The sequence below is a fragment of the Hermetia illucens genome, chromosome 3 (genome assembly GCF_905115235.1).
Source record: "Hermetia illucens chromosome 3, iHerIll2.2.curated.20191125, whole genome shotgun sequence".
In the NCBI taxonomy this organism is placed as follows: Eukaryota; Metazoa; Arthropoda; class Insecta; order Diptera; family Stratiomyidae; genus Hermetia; species Hermetia illucens.
Genome location: NC_051851.1, coordinates 92,072,185 through 92,092,845, shown reverse-complemented (window position 1 = coordinate 92,092,845; position 20,661 = coordinate 92,072,185). Strand labels below are relative to the sequence as shown.

The window sequence follows — 20,661 nt, the reverse complement described above, 5'->3', positions numbered from 1 at the left end:
GCTCATAAAAAGTAGGCCAGCTGAAAATTAGATAGTGAGAAGGAAGGTGTTAGTGACCGCTACAAGGAACCCAATTAGAGCTGCGATATGTCGTTTTTGCACGAACTCCTGACTGGCAACGAGAGAAGCATCCAGTCGGCTCAAATCTTCAGAGCTAAACCATTAGCGTTAACGAAGACTAGCAAAGCCCCACGAAGATAATCTTAGAGGCCCAAAAGAATTGTTTACCTAGTGTCCGATACCTGGCTCTAATTAGAGCTCGACAACCAAATGCCTGAGGGTTTCACGCTGTTCTCCGCAAATTAGGCAATATCAATTGTCAAGTATGCCAGCCCAGAACCATTTGCAAACCGGCCTAATCCTGTACGCATTCGTACGTGTCTGATGCAAAAGCTCTCGCCTTGCCATAGGAACGCCTAATCTTCCTTGATTTGAGCTTCGCCATCTGAAGTCAGCGGCACTAAGTAGTGGGACTGAATTTCATTTTTCACAGTCGCCAGCGTAATGCCGAGTACGCCCACCGAAGGACTGTCAAGAACGAAGGCCCATCTGACCAGTGCATCGACCAGCTCATTCCCCTTATGGTTTATGTCTGGGAACTCCAAGGGGGACTTTGCCCACCAGCCTGGAGAATGTCGTCACTGAACACAAAGCCTTAATGGCTGCTTCGCTGTCGGTTTGGATAACTATATTATGATTGCGGCTCTAACCATCGACAGACCTCCAGTACTCCCGGTTGCAATATACTGGAATACACCTTATGACTCGGCTACACTATTAGCAACCCGTGCTGACTTCGCAGACCATCTTTGATCCGGCGCTGAAGAATGCTATGTCATAATATTCCAACAAAGCGCCCATCTTCTGCTTTGTTTGGAGACTCTGGGGGGTTTTCTGTGAAGTAATTTGTAGGGTATGTCCAGAGTTCGCGAGATACTTCGTCTAGGGTGTTACTAAGGCTGTAGAGTTGCTTTGCAATATCCGGATGCAGATTAAATAAAATCTAATCAATAAATCAATCAATCATCGCTGTATATTGTTAATAACTTCCAAGTATCCTTGATGGCGGTAAAAGTTGGGAAAACATTTTTCCAAAAATCAACTCAGCATCCGCAAACACGTCATAGGCACGAATTAATAGCTATGGTAAAAATCGCTTGCCAAAGCGTGCTGACGCAGAATAAACTTTTTTATAATTAAAGGAGCCCTGAGTCCGCCATCCACTTGGTGGAGGACCGAGCCAATTGGGGAAAAACTGACTTCCACTGTTCTGGCCCATGGGCTGCTTTTTTGAGCTAACATACAAAGTCAACATTTTTTTTTAAATTTTACAGACAACTAGTTTGCCCCAGGGCAGAGGCAACACATCAGACCAACCACTTCAGTCAGGCTGCTCCCAGGGTAGAGGCAACGACCAAATGTCTTCTCACATTTCAGAATAGTGGATGCACTTTCAACAGGGACTCAAAGCATATGTCAACATCAACAATTAACCTTGCAAATCCACGCGCTTAGCGTTACATCCGAGATAGCTTACGTGGCGTACATTTACAGCAATGAATATTCAATGAATTTAACGTACACGTATCGCTGCTTACCGCGGAAACCAGAATGCGTCCATCCAGAAAGCCACTCCACTCCGACTGGAGTTGTGCGGGGCAAACCTACTCTTTAGACTCATTGCAATTAAAGAGCTTCGAGGAATACACTGAAATATTATCCGAACACGTCGCAAACGTAAAAGTCAACAACAGAAGTCGAAAATTGTTAATTACTACAATCTAATTGTGAAGAAGGCAAATGTCGAATCCATACACAGGGCCGTCAATGAAAAATTAGAGAAATTTCACATTTCGGTTCATAATATAACGTTCACGTCACAATATTAAGAACATGCTCATAGATAACATTATCGACGCACAACACGGAATCATGAGTGCAAGATTCTATTCGGGGACAAACTGATTTGGGTGAGCAGTACATAAAGGCTTGATACAATCGGAATGACTCTCCCAGTGCTTTACACTGATCCGTTTGACTTATACGGACTGATCCCTTAACCAACGAAAGCCGCGGATTCTTACGTTTGGGTTCAACTACTTGTTCAACTACCGGTGCGATTGATTTTTCGGGTTGTCCAATGGAGACTTTTCTACGTGTATTACATTAGAAAATCAAAGGCTATGCCCCCTCAAAGGTCCGATATATACAACACAAAGTCCGAGCGATACAAATGTGAAATCAACACATTTATTCAAGGATCGTTGGACAAGCGCAATTGCCCGCTAAGGACAATGATCTTTCAACATCGGATTGCATCGAACTTATGAAACCCAACAAGTGGCCCTTTATATTACGTAGGTGATATGCATCGTTTGGAAATTATATGTCCGTCATTCATAGATGCTTTTCATTTAAGCGTGAGTGGTGAAGGCTATCTTCATCTAAGTGCAGGATGCATTCTGCAGCATTAAACATTCGTACCATCGGCTTCACACAGCTTCTACAACGACATCAACAATAAACCTTTGCCTACCGTACAAAAGATATGGTACCTTAAAACAAATGACACTGGCGAGGTAGAAAAACTAAACAGACATTTTCCATTAACTAGGGACAACTATGCTACATACTGGAAAATAATGGAAGACAGATACAATAACAGGAGAGTGATATCATCTGCCTTGGAAAGCTTCCACCATACAACGCACAAGGATTTATTAGCGCTTGGGAATTTAGGAGTGGATACCTCGACATGGGACCCGTTACTCCTATAGCTGTTGATAAAAAAACTGGATCACCAGAGCCACATTCTGTATGACTAATCCGAAAGAAATTCAAACGATTGAGTAATTTCCAAAAAATTTTGGAGAATCGCTTCCAATCACTTGAATCAATCGGTCAGAAAGACAAACAAGGAACTGCGAAATCATTACCATCTGAAACGTCAAGGTTATGTTTTATTAGGCACAGTGGAAAGCAAACGGAAAACGTGCCTGACGTCGCTGACCCTCATTCCAATGACCCACAAAGAATTAATATATTACTAGGAGCAGAATTCTACCACCAGCTGTTAACAGAGGGCCAGATTAGGCCGACAACTTACCGACTCTTCAAGACACTGTGTTTAGTTGGGTAATTGCCGGTAATGTCAATCAACCATGTAACTTGTGGAAGTTTTTCAGTGATGATGAGAAACGCATTCAAAAGCTCATCGAACGTTTTTGAAAACTTGATAAAGTTCATTATATTCAACCTACATGAACAGTTGCGGAAAAACGAATCGAAGCTCATTGCACTCAACACACCGCCAGAAATAGCAAAAATTAATTCACAATGAAATTGCCGTTTGTCAATAATTCACTCCTGATGATTCTGGACAGCACTTGAAAGACTATTGACCAAAAATACAACAGTAAAAGCACATTACGGCGAATTCATGAAGGAGTATGAATCATTGAGCCATATGTCAAGGAGCGGTCCTAAAAACTTATTACCCGCACACTACTTCTTCCCCCACCATTATATACTGAAACCTGATAAGAGTACTATTAAGCTCGTGTGGTATTAAATCCTTCTGCTCGAAGAACTCAACTGGAATTTCACTAAATGATATTATGTCTAATCAACCGACCGTTCAAAAGAAATTGTTCACTATTCATCTTTACTTCAATCTGCCGAAGTTTGTGCTCGTTACCGATACCCAAAAGACTGTAGGCAAATGTTAATACATCCAGAGGACAGAATGTACTGCCTCATCGCATACGGCACTCGAGTGGCACCCTATTCGGCTACTAATGCTTAGGACAGCTGGCTAGGGAGAAACGTAAATCTGGACATTGACAATGAAATTGCCAAATTAGCAAGCAATCTAGGACTGACTTGGGCAGCTTAGACTGATCAACTTGGGTTTGGGTTTTGGGTTAATAAATTTCGATGGTTGTTAACCCCGCTGCGCCACATCACTCCGCCTCCAGATGAAACCTAGGGGTTTCAGCGACTGAACCCGCATCAAACGACGCAGCGAACGTGACATTGATTTGGGGCGCAAACGGACTTCAGCCTGGATAAGGAGACAGACTTTTTCTGTCCCCCGATCTCGAGCTGGAAGAAAGGCTCTCCCCGCTCGAGAACACGGTACGGGCCTTCGTATGGAGGCTGCAGCGGCTTCCGGACAGCATCCATCCTGACCGCGCAGGCAGGTGTGGACAAGTGTCATGTGGGAGGTGTGGCTTTCATGTGGCGAAGGTTGTCTTTCAGCAGGCGCATTAATCCCGAATCTGTGAGACCCGATCTCTTGTCAAAGACCGGATCACTTGGGAGTCTTCGGTTCTCTCGAGGCTGGCAGCAAACTCCTCTCGGCGGGTTGTTCGTAGGCCGAGTAGGACAAGAGGCAAGACTTGAGTCCAGGACGGATCATCGTTCTAGCATCCCATTGGATTGCGGGTTGGAAGCCGTAGTTCGCTGACGTATGAATCCAAGAAAAGGGTGGACTCAAATTGCATTCCCTTGTGAATGATAATCATTGCAGGTACGCCAAAGCGAGGAATCCACTCTCGACAGAGGGCTTCGGCCCTAGATTGAGCCGTAATGTCGTTCAGAGGTATTGCCTCAGGCCACCGCGTAAATCTGTCAATGATTGTGGCAATACCTGCGAGTATCGCAAAGGTCCTACGATGTCGAAGTGTATGGTGTGGAACCGCTTGGTAGTGCAGGGAAATGAGCCCACTTCTTTTCTTACATGCCTGGTGACCTTACACTTTTGACATGCGATACACTCTCTGGTCCAGGAGTTGATGTCCTTATTCATGGAGGGTCAGAAGTATTTCTCCGCGACTAACCGATTTGACGTCCTGATGCTTCGATGCGCTACGTCGTGAACCGGGTGGAACACTTCCTTGCGAAAGGTGGCCGGAATGTATGGCCAAGGTCCCTTTTCCGAGTATTCGCAGCAGAAAGAGATTTTCGAGCCGAAGATGCGCAACTCCCTAAATTTATATTTTGGGTTGGATTTGAGGCTTTGAAGTACTGCATCATCTACCTGCGCCTTGGCGATAGCCGAGAAGTCGAGTGATGCGGAGATGTTAACCTTCGAGACACGTGACAAAGCGTCGGCAATAATGTTGTCCTTGCCGGACACGTGCTAGATGTCAGACGTGAACTGGCTTATAAAGCTCAGGTGTCGAAACTGACGAGGGGACGCTTTGTCGGGCTTTTGTTTCAAAGCATATGTGAGAGACTTATGGTCCGTGAACACTGTGAACGGCGTGCCTTCAAGGGAGAAGCGGAAGTACTTAATGCTCAAATACGCGGCGAGCAGTTCTCGATCGTAAGTGCTGTAGTTCCGTTGAGCGGGGTTTAACTGTCTGGAGAAGAAGCTCAACGGCTGCCAGGCTTGATTCACCTTTTGGTGAAGAGCAGCAGCTACTGCGATGTCAGAGGCATCAACAAAAACGGCTAGGGGTGCATCTTGTCGAGGAAAAGCCAAGAGTGTAGCATCAACCAGTTGCTGTCGGGATTTATCGAACGTGCGGACAGCCTCTTCAGACCACACAATCTCTCGTGTGTCCTTTGTTTTGGGGCCAGACAAGTACGCGTTCAAAACGCACTGGTGTTGCGCGGCCTTGACCAGGAAACGACAATAGAAATTTTACATGTCCAAGAACCTCCGCAAATCCTTCACGGTTTTCGGGCGCGGAAAGCTTGAGATTACTTGTACCTTGTCTGGGTGGAGCTGTATCCCTTCTGGCTAAACAGACATTTCTCTGCCTGATATATGATACAGTCACAGACATTTACTTGACAAAAGCACAGAAGGAGAGGAATACGTTATTTCTTTCAAGTCCTTTCTCTTCCCAAGCAATTCTTCAGGCTTGAAAATATCTTTCGAGTTTATATGTATAGTACATATTTTTTTTGTCTACACGTGCAACACCTTTTAATTTTCATATTGAAGATTAAGTCCGACTCCACCGTACATACGTACAACATGATCAGATCACTAAGGCGCTAATATTCACTATCCAGGCGAATGCTTACATTTCAATACAAAAAATTCGTATTCGCACTTGGAAATACTCGTATTAATCCAACAGAGTTTGTATTCGTTTTTGTAAATACGAATACGTTTGTATTCAGCTTCGGACGTAAGAATACAGTCGTATTCGTATTCACTTGTGTAGATACTGGAATATTCACTTTTTCGAATACGAATGCATTCGGCATTAGCACTGATCCTAATCACCATGGGCTACATCATATGGCAATCAACGAGGCGTCACAACCACAACATATCTCCAGCAGTTCTCCCGCACCCACAACCCAGACGACAACACCCTTGTGGCGCGGCAGGATTCGCAGCATTCGAAATTTATTTCGAATGTTGCGAGTGCGAGCGAATAGATGGTGCGGATCTATCCACTTTGCGTAGCACGCCACGGGAGTGGAAGATCGGAGAAAAGTGTGCCATGAGTTCGAGAACGAATTCAATAATTCCTCATGCCAATTAATTTGTTATTAGAGTTTTAAAATAGAATGAATTCAATAATTCCTCATGCCAATTAATTTGTTATTAGAGTTTTAAAATAGAATGAATTCAATAATTCCTCATGCCAATTAATTTGTAATAAAAGTTTAAAATAGAACGAATTCAATAATTCATTTGTTATTAATAAATAATAAGTATTCAATAAATATTTAAAATAAAGAATGTTAAATACTTAATTGGTGACCCCGAAGAGCACCGCAGCCCCAGACACCATCCAATTCCGACAGCGTCAGGGGTCGTCTTTTTGTAACCGGCACAACGGCCCGGGCGAAGAACAGCAGCAGCGCAAATAACACATATTGGTGACGCCGGAGCACGCACCATAATTGCGTGAACAACCGCAGCCGCAGTCGTTTCCAGGGGTCGAAGCCGCCCCCGTCACTGCAGCCCCGCTGTCCCCGTCGCCACAGACGCCGCAACCACCACCGCTGCCATCACAGACGCAGCAGCGGACACCGGTGCTGCCACAGACGCAGCAGCTGCCACCGCTGTCGCTACAGACGCCATCAACGCAGCCCCAGCCACCATCATTGCCGCAGCCACTTCCGCCGCCGGAATCGTCTCCACCATCGCCGCAGAGGTCGAAGCCGCCGCCGTCACTGCAGCCCTCGCCGTCAAGATCAGCGCAGCTGACCGACACCAGCATCACTGCCACAGCCACCGCTATCAGGCAGAAACCGAAGACTCCGCCACCATCGCTGCAGCAGAAGCCGCCGCCACCGCCGCCGCCTTCACATCGACGCCGTCTTCACCAAAGAGGCCGCAGCAGCGAATCATTATTGTAATTTATTTTAAGTGAAATTATTGTTCAATACATTAAAAGTTAAAAAAAAAAAAATAGTAATAAAAGATTGAAATCGCTGCAAGAGACGGCGAGGAGGTGTTTAGCATCGCGAGTTCTCCATTTTCATTGGTGGTATTTTTGGTCTGCGCTGAAGAGCGTCCGCTTCGCTCGTCGTTTTTTCTCGTTTCGTGCGTGCATTTGTGGGTGCGACCTGCCGTGTCGGTGTAAAGTTCACCGCGTTTCAGTATAAACTCACCGCGTTTACATCTCAATCTCGTACTTCTCAGTAAGAAAAATGTCTTTTGACAATAAAGACGCGGCAGGCCCATCGGACCCGCAAGTGACCGCCCTCGCCGTACGCGTTCCTCCGTTTTGGCGACGGAACCCCGAGCTGTGGTTCGTGCATTTGGAAGCACAGTTCCAAATGTCCGGCATCACATCGGACGCGACCCGTTTCAACTACGCGGTGGTCGGCCTGGACGAAGAGTCCATACTTCTGGTGTCCGACGTGGTGAAGTCGACATCGTACGTGCAGCTCAAGAGTGAGTTGATCAGGCGCCTGTCGGCAAGCGAGTCGGCAAAATTAGACCACTTGCTGGCGGGTTTATCGTTGGGTGATCGAACTCCCAGCCAATTGCTTCGTGAAATGAGGCAATTGGGTGGGAGCAAGATCGGCGACGACCTGATCAGGTCGCTCTGGCTGCGTCGGCTCCCGGAGGGCACCCAGGCGATCCTCGCTTGCGTCTCCGGTTCCTTGGAGGAACTGGCAGCGACGGCCGACCAGGTCCAGGAGGTGTACGTACGCCCAACCTTGGCGGCCGTTCAACCACCGTCGGATGAGGTGGGTGAATTGAGGCGCGAGATTGCTGCTTTAACAGCCAGTATGGCCGAGATGCGGGCGACGTTGGACGCTCAGCGTTCGGGCGCCAGATCGCGAGCACGCTCGCGGTCTGCCACCCGAAAAGGGCGATCAGGTAGCAGGTCGTCAAGACAGTCCACGGACCAAGGGATTTGCTGGTACCACCGCAGATTCGGGGATAAAGCGACAAGATGTACGCTACCGTGTAGATTCTCTCCTACCGCAAAAAACTAGGTCCGCGGGGGGTCTTGGCGGCGGCCACCCAGAACGCAGCGCCACGTCGCCTAACTATTTTCGACCCCCTCAGCGGGCGCAGCTACCTCATCGATACTGGTGCGGAGGTTTCGGTTCTTCCCGTACCTCGGCAACATCAACTTTTCCCACAACCGCTCAAACTTGCGGCAGCAAATTCCTCCCGCATAAACACGTACGGGTATAGGCAAGTGGACGTGAGTCTTGGCTTGCGTAGGACGTTTTCGTGGCGTTTCATCCTGGCGGATGTCAGCTTCCCCATACTAGGCGCAGACTTCCTGTGTCACTATGGATTGCTGGTGGACTTGCAAAACAAGTCTCTTATAGATTCCACGACCAACCTTAATTCGTCGGGACATATGGTATCTCACCCAGGCAATAATCTTTCCGTTCTTTTAGAAGACATTACCGACTCTCGTGTTCGGGCACTTCTCCAAAAGTTCAGCCAGATTACTACCAACTGTAGTCTCTCCAAACCAGTGAAGCACAATGTGCAGCACCACATTATCACTACTGGTTCCCCGATCTTCTCGAAGGTGCGTCCTCTTCCATCTCAGAAACTGGCAATTGCACGGAAAGAGTTTGAACAACTCGTTCAACAGGGTATCTGCAGGCCCTCAAACAGCTGTTGGTCTTCCCCACTGCATATGGTCCCTAAGCCAAACGGCGAATGGCGCCCATGTGGGGATTACAGAAGGCTAAATGCACAGACTGTTCCTGACCGATATCCAATTCCACTCATCCACGACTTTGCGCATCACCTCGCGAATTGCCGCATCTTTTCAACCTTGGACTTAACCAAGGCTTATCACCAAATTCCAGTAGCTCCTGAAGACATTCCAAAGACGGCAATATGCACACCCTTTGGACTCTTCGAGTTCACCCGGATGACTTTCGGATTGTGCTATGCGGCGCAAACCTTTCAAAGGTTCATTCACTCAGTCCTGCGAAACCTCGATTTCTGTTTCGTCTATTTGGATGATGTTTTGGTCGCTTCTTCTACTGAGTCTGAGCACTTAGCCCATCTCGAGTGCATTTTTCAACGTCTCCTTGAGGCCGGTTTAGTCTTAAACGTTGAGAAGTGCAAGTTCCTTCAAAAACAGGTGAGATTCCTCGGCCACTCCATTTCCTCTGAAGGAATACAGCCCGACCCAGACAAGGTGCAAGCAATCACAAGCTTCCCGCGTCCAAAAACAGTGAGGGAGTTGAGGAGGTTCTTGGGCATGCTAAACTTCTACCGTCGTTTCCTGCCCAAGGCCGCCCATCACCAGTCCGTTTTGAACGCGTACTTGTCTGGCCCCAAAACAAAAGACACACGAGAGATTGTGTGATCTGAAGAGGCTGTCTGCGCGTTCAATAAATCCAGACAGCAACTGGCTGATGCTACACTTTTGGCATTTTCTCATCAAGATGCACCCCTAGCCGTTTTTGTTGATGCCTCTGACATCGCAGTAGGTGCTGCCCTTCACCAAAAGGTGGACCAAGTTTGGCAGCCGTTGAGCTTCTTCTCGAAGCAGTTGAATCCCGCTCAACGGAACTACAGCACCTACGATCGCGAACTGCTCGCCGCATACCTGTCCATCAAATACTTCCGTTTCTCCCTAGAAGGCAGGCCGTTCACAGTGTTCACGGACCATAAGCCTCTCACGTTCGCTTTGAAACAGAAGCCCGACAAAGCGTCCCCTCGTCAGCTTCGACACCTGAGCTTCATAAGCCAGTTCACGTCAGACATCCAGCACGTGTCCGGCAAGGACAACATTGTTGCTGACGTTTTGTCTCGTGTCTCCGAAGTTAACATCCCCGCCTCACTCGATTTCTCGGCTATTGCCAAGGCGCAAGTGGATGACGCAGCACTTCAGAGCCTCATGTCCAACCCCAAATACAAATTTCGGGAGTTGCCCATCTTCGGCTCAAACCTCTCGCTCTGCTGCGAAGACTCGGAAAAGGGACCTCGGCCATACATTCCGGCCACATTTCGCAAGGAAGTGTTCCACGCAGTTCACGACTTGGCGCACCCCGGCATCAGGACAACAAACCGGTTAGTCACCGGAAAATACTTCTGGCCCTCCATGAACAAGGATATCAATTCCTGGGCCAGAGAGTGCATCGCATGCCAAAAGTGTAAAGTCTCCAGGCATGTAAGGAAAGAAGTGGGCTCATTCCCCCGCACTACCAAGCGTTTCCACACCATACACCTCGACATAATAGGGCCTTTGCGAGACTCGCACGGTTATAAGTATTGCCTCACAATCATCGACAGGTTCACGCGGTGGCCTGAGGCAATACCTCTGAAAGACATTACGGCGCATTCATGTGCTGAAGCCCTCTGTCGAGAGTGGATACCTCGCTTTGGCGTCCCTGCAGTGATCATCACTGACCAGGGAATGCAATTTGAGTCCACCCTTTTCTCCGAGTTAGGCAAACTCCTTGGTTTTAAACGCCAGCGGACTACTGCATACCACCCGCAATCCAATGGAATGCTAGAACGTTGGCACCGGACGCTGAAAGCCGCCATTATGGCACGCGACGACCCGTCCTGGACTCAAGTCTTGCCTCTCGTCCTACTCGGCCTTCGAACAACCCGCCGAGAGGAATTTGCTGCCAGCCCCGCGGAGCTGGTATACGGGGAGAACCCGAGACTCCCAAGCGATCCGGTCTTCGACAAGAGATCGGGTCTCACGGAGTCGGGGTTGGTGCGTCTGCTGAGGGACAATCTCCGACGCATCAAAGCGCCACCACCCTCTCGACACTCGTCCATACCTGCCTGTTCGCCCAAGGAGCTGGACACTTGCACGCACGTGCTGATCAGGACGGATGCCGTCCGGAAGCCGCTGCAGCCTCCATATGAGGGCCCGTACCGCGTTCTCGAGCGGGGAGAACATTTCTTCCAGCTCGAGATCGGTGGTCACAAAAAGGCGGTCTCTTTGTCCAGGCTGAAACCCGCGTGCGCCCCGAAGCAACGTCGTGTCCGCTTTGTGGATTAACGGCGAACGAAGTTCGGGGATCAGTCGCCGAAACCCCTAGGTTTCATCTGGGGGCGGAGTGATGTGGCGCGGCAGGATTCGCAGCATTCGAAATTTATTTCGAATGTTGCGAGTGCGAGCGAATAGATGGCGCGGATCTATCCACTTTGCGTAGCACGCCACGGGAGTGGAAGATCGGAGAAAAGTGTGCCATGAGTTCGAGAACGAATTCAATAATTCCTCATGCCAATTAATTTGTTATTAGAGTTTTAAAATAGAATGAATTCAATAATTCCTCATGCCAATTAATTTGTAATAAAAGTTTAAAATAGAACGAATTCAATAATTCATTTGTTATTAATAAATAATAAGTATTCAATAAATATTTAAAATAAAGAATGTTAAATACTTAACCCTGATAACGATTTTACAGGGGTTAGATATTGTCTTCTATTTGTAGTTAAGTCTAAAATTGATAAACCAGTAGCTTAGCAACTTACACCCTTCAGTAACTTAAGTTGCTCCCGAAAGCTACCTAGTAGCTTTGTACTGATGAAGGGGGTAAGTTTATCATCATCAACGGCGCAACAACCGCTAAGCCTGCCTCAATAAGGAACTCCAAATATCCCGGTTTTGCGCCGAGGTCCACCAATTCGATATCCTTAAAAGCTGTCTGGCGTGAAGGGGGTAAGTTGCTCCCGAAATATATATATAAAATAACATTGTAGTTTGGAGTAAGCTACTGGTCTATCAATTTTAACGATTTTACAGCTTCCATAGCAAGTTGAGCTAGTTCCCAACGCGAGGAAGGATACGTACAGTTGTAGCATACATATAAGTCCTAATCAAGTTTTTTACAAGTAACTTGAATAATATTCATTATTTCATTGTTGTATTAATTTGCTATAATTCTTCCGTTTATGATGAAGGTTTTGTGCAAAACAAAACGTTATTAAACTCGATTTACTGTATGTTTGCCTGTCACACGCACTATCTTCCAAAACGACTTAAATAAAATTTCGTAGACATATGGGAACTATTAAATCCCACGTGTCATAAATTTACGTGCAGTTTAAAGAGGGACAAAGGGTAATTGTAAATTTTTTTCACCGAATATAGTTGTGTGGGGTAGATGAAAGGTATCGATTAGTACTTTCCGAAACTGATATTAGTTTTAGACTTGAATTGCAAAATGCACGAATGAGAAGCCACACTTAAAATGAGACGGGACTAATTTTCGGAACTACCCAACCCAAAAATCTACACTGCATCATGGGCTTATCTAAAATATAGGCCTCAAAATATGTCCCATTTTGATAATTGATCAAATAAACTTACTAACAGTATATTTACAACTTTTTAAAATTAACTGAAAACCCCACTTAAGTTCATCCTAGAAGTGCTAGATTGCAGCAGCATAGAACACGGTGTCGCGCATAATACCGCCGTTGTATAAAACTTATCAATTTCGCGCGAATTTACTGCATCTTAAGCTACGCAAATAAGATGCTGGCATCATAATTAGCGAGAATAATTGACATTCGAGTGAAATATTAAAGCACCATTTATGAAGAATCTACTTCTTCCCAGCCCTTTTTAAGGTTTTGTGTGTAACAAAACCTTATTAAAATCGACTTAATGCACAATGGCTCAAATGCTGTATTTAGCGCAAAAAAACTCCCAAAATCGAAGGTGTAGAAAATTCGTAAAATATTAAGCCAATGAAACTGTAATTGTTGTTGGAATAAATCGTCGAAATAAGCGGTGCGTAAAATTTTTTAATTTTGGAAATTTTACCAAGTCTCTCCTAGACTTCCAACTTGTTAGACTTTTTGCAAAGAGCAAGTTTTTCCCTTTAAACCAAAAGGTCCGCTTCAAAAGCGTGCTCTACAATGTTTGATGCGAGGAAGTTTGAACCAAATACAAAGGTTTCGCCGTGACTAATCGCGTATTCTCAATACTTCGGTTAGCATGCGTCCACCGAATATAATAATTAACAAAAAAGAATAATTTGAAATGTCACATCCACTTTGTCACGAAAAGAGCTTGCTGCGAACAGAACGAAACATGTTTTCAGGGCTCGTAACAAAGAATGCCTCGATGGAAATTGAAAAAGCGAAACTTTCATGCTATCCGGATACAATATCCATTATTCGATTGCAACGGATATTTGATGTACAAAAGGAAGTTATAGAGCAAGTAAGGCAGGCAGCGTGAGCTAGTTCATCACCATCATCAACGGCAATTAAATGGGGCTGTTATGGCATATAAATAGGGCTTTGATGGAAGCAGTGGCCATGCAACTTATAAACAAAAATTACAGGATAACGGTCCAGATAAATCTGACGAACATTTATTTGCAATTTGAATCGTTATAATCCGCGACCGTTACGCCATTCTGTAGACCATCCAAAAACCCTATTTTACAAAGAGGAAATTGAGAAAGTCAAGAATCAAATTTTCACAATTGTTGCTCAATATAAAACACAATTTTCACCCAACGACCGACGATCGATGAAAAATGTTTAGTACTATTGCAGGAGGTACGTCTCAAGATGTGGAATATGCGAGGCAAACCCAAAAATTATGGACGACAAAATAACTGAATAACAAGTTGCAACATCAGTTTTTACATATCCTATTGGCCTATCTACGTTGCATGCCTGGATTAGAGGTTTTGGCAGTATTTCGCACATTGGATACACATTTCAAATTCAGAAATAGCAAATTCAACCCCCTTGAAAAAACTCTAATGAAGGAAAATGTCGACTATCATGCTGAAATACATTTAATAAGAATCGTTGACGCAACAATACAATTGGATTAGGGCCTTGAAGTGTGCTAGAACACTTCATCCAATACCATAACGGTACACTAAAAGATTAAAGTACCCTATAGGGGGTAATGTGATCAGCATTGTGCTCACCCGAAATTATTACTCAGATTTGACTCAGTTCACTCAGGGTAGGCTTCAAATATAACTGGAGTCAACGAGTGTCTAATTTGGAGATTCAATACAGTTTCGAATGCAATGCTGAAGCTTTTTGCAATTATACGCTTGATACTTTGAAATTATATCTATGGTAGAGTAAATGTTACAAGTGTTCACAAAATATTGATTCATGGAACCGATATAATACAGAATCTACATTTCCTCTAGTAATGCTGTCCGAAGAAGCCTTGGAGCCAAGAAACAAAGTGAGTTTCATACCCAAAAAATTTCACGTGAAAAGACAATGAAAGATTTATTTCATATGCTGCTATTATCGTCCGACCCTTTGGTATCTTCTCTTCCAAGGAAATCAACATTTCGCAGGCAGAACTTTCATACATTGTATGTACAAGTTGCTGACTTGCTAGTTAATCCATTGACGCCAGAAATGGGAAGCCTATAGTGCAATGATACTGATGACACTTTTCCCCATTTTCAAAGTAATCAAAGTAATTTTAAAACAGAGCTTTGTGCCAAATTTCAAACATCCACTTGCAACAATTACGAAGTTAGGACTTTTTCGCGCTAGATTTAACGTTTGAACCACTGTACAATGTCTGTCTGTCTGTCGCACCCGATTTACTCGGAAACGGAGGGTAAGATTGATGTAACAGCGTTACAAGAGATGGCTGGCCAAAAACCGATTTCTGGAGAAGAGCCACTACACCAAAGCCATCTGCTCGGAGGTTTCCTAGTCAGGCAAAAAATGAAACCTGCTGTTATTGGCTTTGCAAACATAAGCGAAAAGCTATGCACTCTGCGTTTGCGAGGTAAATTAGAAATATAAGCCTCATTAACGTTCACGTCCCTATAGAGGAGACTGCAGAGTCGGAAAAGCCTATCCCAAGTATGATATCAAAATCATACTTGGAGATTTCAACAGTCAAGTAGGGACGGGGTCCGTATTCAGGCGATAAGTCGGCTCCCATAGCTTATATAAGGACACCAATGATAATAATAATAATAATAATCGTTGGCGCAACAATCCATGTTGGATCAGGGCCTTGAAGTGTGTTAGAGCACTTCATTCAAGACCCTAACGGTACACTAGGAGGCAATGTGGTCAGCATTGCGCTCGACCGAGATTATTACCCCGATTTGACTCAGGTACTCATTCACAGCTGAGTCAACTGGTGTCCGACGTCAAATTACGATACAAATCCCACTGCCACCACCGAGATTTGAACCGCGACCTTCCGTACGACAGCCTTGCGCACCAATGATAACTACGGATCGAAAGCACCTGGTCCACAAACGTGCTGATTCAACGCTGCCACCTCCTACAATCCCATCCGACAATCAAGTGAGAATGAATACTGAAGCCATCCACAACACAGCCATCCGTAACACCTTTAAGAGAATGGAGATGAATCATCAACTAATCATTTTCACAACCACTGAGGAGCGTTATCATTGATACAACCAGAAACATATTAAACATATTTAGCCCCAGCCGCAAGAAAAGTAGGAACGGCAGGTTCGACGATGCATTAAGCTGACAACAGAATGGAAGAATGCTGAATACCAAGCAATGTTTCATTTTCAAGGAGCGCGGGTACGCGCAGAGACTTATCACGAACTCCGTCGAGTGGAGAAGTGACTTCACAGACGGAAAAAGGAAGCCTGGGAGAACCAACAAGTCTGTGAACTCGTAAAGTACAGGGAGCAACCGCACCAGGGGCGAAAGTTTTACCAGGAAGTCGGCAGGATGAAGCCTTGTACACCTCGATGCTCATCCTGCCGAGACAAACAGGGAAGTCTGATTTCCGACAAAATAGACATATTGGAAGGATGGGTTGAGTATTCTTATGAACTGCTCAACAACCAAAATATCCGCGAGTTTGAGGTCCCGCCAACTGAGATGGCGGACAAGAATGAAAGAAACAGTCCGTGCAATGCATCGGCTTAAAAACGATGAGTCGTCAGGAGCCGATGGAATTTCAGCCGAATTGGTTAAATATAGAGGCGACCAACTACACCAAGCGGTTCAACACTGGTACTCAAGGTTTGGGACAGCGAATCAATGCCTGACGACTGGCAACGAGTCATTATCTGCCCCATATATAAAAAGGGAGATATCACGCAGCGCAGCAATTATAGAGGTATCACGTTGCTGAGTACCATCCGTAAGCTCCCCCTCGAACACCACCTTGTCGTGGTGGGGGAGCTTGTGGTAGTTTACTACTACACTAAGAGTGTCCAAAAACACATGAAGATGGAAACAAAGGATTGGAACTCTCCAAGTGGTAGTAAGTCACAGACTTTGAATCCACCCGCGACTCTGAGAAATCAGGTCGTGGCCGAGGCACGGATTTTGGAGGCCTCCACAGGCTCTCCACTTCAGTGGAAAACCTACACCCGGTGTCTACGACGCGGTCAGCCAAAAAGGATAATACAGCAACTCCCTTAATCTGACTACGGCCGGTCGGTAGTCACTACCTAACTCTTCCAAAATACGGGGGAAGAAGGCTCGGCAGAAGGAAACTTCAGCCGCAAAGGAGAACGCACTACAGGCTTGTCAGAACCTTCTCCTCCGCCTGTATCCGGAAAAACCGAAGAAAGGGAAGCTGGTAATGTGGACGCAACTGGTCTAACGCCGGTATGTGCAAATAGATCCATGCAGCCAGGACTCCGCGAATCTGGGAGGGCTTCTAGCCGACGGCAACGGAAGGCATTGCGAAAAAAGGCGAAGTTTCTTGCGAATGAGGACATAAACGTTGCTACACCACCAAGTGTGGCGATATCCAGAGAAATCGGACGCAAGAAAGCGGAACATTCGGTGGAAGGTGAGGACACGCTGGTAACCCCGGTGAGATCCACACGGAATGCAGCAGACTTTTCAATTAGAGGCGGTTTTCATATTAGACTGCATTTATGGCTACAAACATAAGAGTTAGTCAAATCAACCTGCATCATGCCAAAGCTTCTTCCTATCTACTGGCGGCAGAGCTGGGAAAATTGCAAGACTGTCCTAATACATTTCTGGTTCAAGAGCTATGGATTCGTTTTAACAGGGTCTGTGGCATTGGAGCAGTCAAGGGGACCAGGATCTTCTTCGATGAAAGATCCTCGAGACCGAGGGCCTGCGTTCTGATGTCAACATTGTTAGAGGCAACCATGCTGAGACAATTCTGTTCACAGGACCTTGCTGCGATCAACTTACAATACCAGGTTAATGGTAAGAGGAGAAACGTTATAGTTGCCTCTGCCTACTTACCCTATGATTCTTTGCGCCCTCTGCCGACGCAAGAACCAGATCCCTTGGTAGTGTATGCAGAATCAAGTGGCCTTGAACTTTTAATAGGTTGTGATGTGAACGCTCAGCATATTTATTGGGGTAGTAGCAAATGCAATCCTAGAGGAGAGAAGTTGTTTGATTTTATCACTTCAGCTGGTCTGATGACCGCGAACGTAGGTTCGTGGGGCCAAGAAAAAGTGAAGTAATTGACCTAACAATCTGCACTTCAAAGTTATTAGACTTGATTAGAAACTGGCGAGTACTAGATGAAGTCTCACTCTCAGATCACCATTACTTAGAATTTAGTCTAATTATTACAGAGGAACAGCATATAATGCAAAGACGGAATCCTAGTAAAAGTTCAATGAACTTCTTGGTGACAAAGTTGAACTCCCTAGGCGACTAAGGACTGCTTTGGTGATAGAAGATAAATTGAAAACTCCGAACCGCACGTTTGTAGAGTGCTTTGTAGAGGCTTGTCATATTTCCCGAGGTCAAAGTGGTAAAACGGTTCCAATCGCGAACTGCAGACTCAGGAAATCAACCAGACGGCTTCTAAATCGTGCTTGCAAAAGCAATAAAGATGAAAACTGGGTAAACTTCCGGAACTCACAGCGTGAATATAAGGGACTCGTAAAACGTTTGAAACGAGACTCTTTTAGAGCGTACTGTGAGGAACTGGAAGGTGGAAGGGAGACTTCCAGGTTGTGCAGAGTCCTTAATAAGGATGAGTTAGCCAACTTGGACTCTCTTAGAAAACCGGATGATTCTTTCACGAACTCGAGAGTTGAGTGAGGGCACAAAGCATTGGAAGAGGCATTGTGAGAACTAAATCTAGTTTTCGTGATGCCTTCCGATTCTCAGATCCCCTTATATCTGTTTGGTAAAAGATATGATGTTATCTTGAAACGGAGAGAAAACTACAACTGACGTCTTCTACACCGATGGCTCAAAGACAGAAAATGGTTCTGGAGCAGAAGTCCACCTCTCGAATAAAAACGAGAAGTGGGCTTTTCCTTTGGGACAATACATAACGGTCATGGTCATGGGAGAATTAAGATTCCCGACCAAATTGATAGGCTGACCCTGGTCAATATGCGAGGCCAGATAAAAGGAGCAGGATCAGTCTCAAGACCATTCAACATCAACAACGGCCTGAGACAAGGGGATGCTCTTTCATGCGTCCTCTTAAACCTGATGCTGGAAAAAGTGATCCGCAGTGCAGATGTTAATGCAAGATGTACCATTCTCTTCAAGCCCACCTACGCTGATGATATCGACATCACGGGAAAAACCGGCGATTTACGAACCGCCTTCATCTAGAACGAGCAGGCGGCGCGAGATCTTGGATTGCACATTAATGAAGGCAAGACGACATGGTGGCAGCGTCAGCGCCAACACCACAAGACAAACAACATCAAATCGCACTGGTCAACTGAGAAGAAAAAAATAGGAGACTACAACTTTGAGGCTGTTGAAAATTTCACCTATGTAGGGTCGAAAATCACAACTGATAACAGCAAGGTTGCTGGCTGCCAACAGGGCATATTTAAGCCTGGCCGCGTTCTAGAGAAGTTCTAGTTCTACGGGACTACATAACACCAGCATATACTGGCCGAATTCCATTTGGAATGCTTATGACACCAACATAAAAAATCGAATTATTGATACCGGAAAATGTGAGGATCTTCATCTATTTCATCTGATTTTTAGCCAATGCTGAAAAAACCAATTCAAGGCTCTCAACTTCTACAGATGATTATGTACGTAAAAAAGCCCTCTACGCGCCCAATCGAATACATGAGGGTTCCTATTAGAGGCTTGTCAAGCCTAGTGAATATACCCCAAGGTCTAAAGCCTGCATGAAAATAACCAGATACGCAAATTGAAAGGTTAACCGTTATCAATTCAAATTGCCTTCCATTTCAAAACCTCATCCTTACGATCAGAATTCTCACACGCAGTAAATGCGGAAAATGTTCAACTTACCACAGAGACCAGCGCGTTCTTGTTCAGATACTGACATTCCAGCGGAAGCATCCCCAGGTCGCAGTGTTTGCTAACCATTCGCTTCAGGTCTGTGACCATGTCCGTGAAGATGGGCCGTGTCTCCTCGTAATCCGTGATTTCTGTGTTTAGTTGCCCGGAGGCGGGAAATGTCTTCATCGTCTCGGCGATCATCGACACCCACAACTCCGAGTCCAAGCCGGCCACCTCGATGATTTCCTCCAGTTCCGTTTTCCACTAAAACAGAAGAATCAAATCAGTTCGCTACCTACCGACTGTAAAGCTATGAAAGGAACGGGAGGATCGTGTGCCGCCGATCAGCACGCTGAAACCCCCGCAGCTGCGAAACACAAGTCAACAAAACAATTCCAATTGTCAGACGACTGGGAATGACTTCAGTTTAACAACACCACGAGCAGGGACGGCACTAGTGAGTGCTTCGCCCCTTTTGCGGCCGATGTGCGCGCAACATATTGCAATTCGGCACGACACTTTTCCGGAAAATCCGGTCTCCGGTCATTTCACAACAATCGCACCTACTCGACCCGCTCATTACGCTCACACGCCGAAAGACCGCCAGCGGACAACAAACACCAATTTTTTGTGCAATTTACTCACTTCCTCGACTAGGCGGCGCGGAATGTGGAAAAAACTCAGCAGCAATTTCAGCTTGACTTGCGTCTGTAGATCGGGAAAGCAATCTTTGATATTCCTTAACACTTCCTTGTTGAGTTGCGAACATATCGAGCCACTGATCCACGAATCGTTTGAAGTCCCGAGCTTATTATGTAGCCACAATGAAGTATCACTATCACGTACGTTCGCCATTTTAATTTACAACTACTCGATTGACACAATGCACAACTAGAATGATCTTCTTCTTCCCGAGGGGTTCCAGCGCGAAATTTCGCGCTCGTTGTACTTTCCGATTTTCGGTGAGTATCGACGTCTTTTCGGAGTGGTTCCCGCCATTTCATAAAAATGGGAGGAAATTCAAGAAAATGTGAAAACAGTCATTG

General features: G+C 45.6%; 1 protein-coding gene across 1 annotated transcript in view; it reads right to left on the bottom strand.

The window, feature by feature from the left end:
• The window catches only part of LOC119651963 (negative elongation factor A), a 27,939-nt gene extending 7,440 nt beyond the window's left edge, over window positions 1–20,499 (bottom strand). Inside the window, exons 1-2 of the mRNA XM_038055825.1 lie at window positions 20,261–20,499; window positions 19,625–19,879 (exon numbers count right to left, since the gene is read on the bottom strand). Of these exons, the coding sequence (XP_037911753.1) occupies window positions 19,625–19,879; window positions 20,261–20,470 (465 nt within the window). The 5' untranslated portion in view covers window positions 20,471–20,499. The remainder of the gene's footprint in view (window positions 1–19,624; window positions 19,880–20,260) is intronic.
• Window positions 20,500–20,661: the final 162 nt, after the last annotated feature.